General features: G+C 46.3%; 1 protein-coding gene across 1 annotated transcript in view; it reads right to left on the bottom strand.

The window, feature by feature from the left end:
- LOC116377069 (double C2-like domain-containing protein alpha) overlaps nt 1–1,976 on the bottom strand; it is an 8,884-nt gene extending 6,908 nt beyond the window's left edge. Inside the window, exon 1 of the mRNA XM_031838609.1 lies at nt 1,598–1,976. Coding sequence (XP_031694469.1) covers nt 1,598–1,925 — 328 coding nt within the window. The 5' untranslated portion in view covers nt 1,926–1,976. The remainder of the gene's footprint in view (nt 1–1,597) is intronic.
- Between the last annotated feature and the right edge of the window lie 328 nt (nt 1,977–2,304).

Genomic DNA, 2,304 nt, shown 5'->3' with positions numbered 1-2,304 from the left:
GCTCTCTTGGCGGCTTTGTGTTGTGGGTGTGGGTGTGGGGGGGGGTGGGTGAGCTTTAGTTGCATGAGACAGGCTGTCACACTGTGATGAATCTCATTTTATTAGAAAACAAATAAAATCATCAGCCAGTGACTGCATAACACATCTGATGATGAATTCATGTTGAAATAGAAACCCACAATTATTCTGTGAGTGGATCTGAAAGGCAGCTTGAAGACAGCAGCTCTGAGACCAGTCGTTCATCACAATGTGTTCTTATTTTACCTCTGAGGCTGATCTCCTCTCACAAAGCTCATATTTCATTCATTCAGCGAGACGATGCTGGAAAACCTGAAAGCCAATTCCAACACAATCCTGTTTTATGTGCAGTCTGCTGCTCCATAAACTCTGTAAATGTCTGTGATCAGTCCAGATGTGGGAGCATAACGTGTTGCTTTGTTAATGTTATTTTGACTTAAATACATGAATTATTCATAAGTTGTATCTCTGAACTGAACTCGGGGGTAAACGTGCTCAGATAAATTGGACTCTGGTGTTTTTGTTTATTGATCGCACTGCAGCATCTTTACATCCGCTCAGTCCTGCAGCAGGTTCTGATCAGACCAATAGGCCGACCACACTGTCAGTGTCGTTTTTATTTGATAAGATTCTAAAGAGAATCAAAATGCATGACCATGAGTCTTCACATCCAATGTGCCTACAGCACAGCAGCAGAGCCAGCTTTAGTCCAACAGGCTTATTAAGTGCTGATCGGATCTTCAGACGACCGAGACGTAATGAACTCCGCTCATGAGAAAATGACCTTACTTCCCACTTCATTTATTACCCCAGTCAACGGCCAGAAGCTAAGATGTCGACAGCCAAACAATAGAGATGGCGATGGCTGAAAATTGAGAGGATAGGCCAAAAAAAAAAGATAGCAAGAGACGGAAAAAAAAGATGGTGACTGCCAAAAATCGAGATGACGGGCCAAAAAGAAGATGGCGATGGCCAAAAACCAAGATGGTGACGGCGAAACAAAAGATGGCAACCGCCAAAAATCAAGATGATGCTACATACTGCATTATGGGTGGTAACCATGGACTGTATATAAGAACTAGACATTATCAACATGATGTCCCCCATTGGTTTGTAAGACTGCTGTTTTGGAGCCTCAACTTTGGAATTTTGGCTGTCGCCATCTTGTTTTCTGGCTGTCGCCATTTTGGTTTTTGGATGTCACCATCTTTGATTTTTGCTGTTGTGATTGGGATTTTTTGGCCGTTGCCATCCTAGCTTTTGGCTTTTTACTTAGGATTTATATACAAACATTGTTCTTTTTGCATCCACTGATGGACATTAGAGAGAATGCAGCTTTAAGGCACTTTAGCATTGGCTTCACTTGCCGCCTGGTGGAAACGTGCATAAATTAGCATATTCATTTGCAGATTTTGAGGAAATTTGATTAAAATTTGTGCTACATTTAGATGGAAACACTAACCACTTTACCTGAAGTCTAGATGCAACATGCTGAGTCATGCAAAAAGCGTCTACAGGTGTGTAGAGGTGCACAGTAACACACACACACACACACACACATGCCAACAGCGAGGCTCACTGCAGTCGTCGCTGTCGGAGCTGTTGATCTCCACCGACGTCTCCACGCTGCTGGTCAGAGACAAAGACCCGCCGCCACCGCCGTGCCGGCCGTGAGCCAGCAGAGGAGACAAGAGGTGAGCCCCGCCCATCCCGGGAGCCACGAAGCCGGGGCTGAGGGCCAGTGGGGAGGAGGCCGGGTTCGGGGACACGGGGCCGGGGGAGGTGGGGGACCGGCGGGGGAAGTAGGCGGAGATCTGTCGGATGGGTCTGATGGGGCCGGGGCAAACGTCAATGGCCATGTGTTCCTGGATGGAGATGCTGAGCTTCTTTCCTCTCCGCACCGTCATAGAGTCTGAAAGTGTTGACAAGAAGAAGAGAAAGATAAACCATCACTACGACACTTTAACATCTCCTCTCTGTCTCAGCTGGGAGTCATTAGTATGGACCGACTCGGCCGCTCGATGCCCGAGGTTAAAGGAAACACACCGACGGGTATTTTCATGTCTTCCTCACTGACACGATTCATCCTCTAGCTGCAGGTAACAGACAGCAGGTGTTTAACGAGGAGCATGAGAGGAGGAAATAAAGGCTGAACATGTTAGGGATGACTTTGAAAAAGCAGAGAGAAAATACTGAGGGAAGTAAAATAAACCCACCAGGCAGTTTCATGACCGCAGCTGTAAAAAGATCCAGAATGTGGATAGAACAGAAAAGATACAGGAGTCA

The sequence above is a fragment of the Anarrhichthys ocellatus genome, unplaced genomic scaffold, assembly GCF_004355925.1.
Source record: "Anarrhichthys ocellatus isolate YVR2014 unplaced genomic scaffold, GSC_Weel_1.0 scaffold858, whole genome shotgun sequence".
NCBI lineage: Eukaryota > Metazoa > Chordata > Actinopteri > Perciformes > Anarhichadidae > Anarrhichthys > Anarrhichthys ocellatus.
This window is presented reverse-complemented; position numbering and strand designations above follow the sequence as displayed.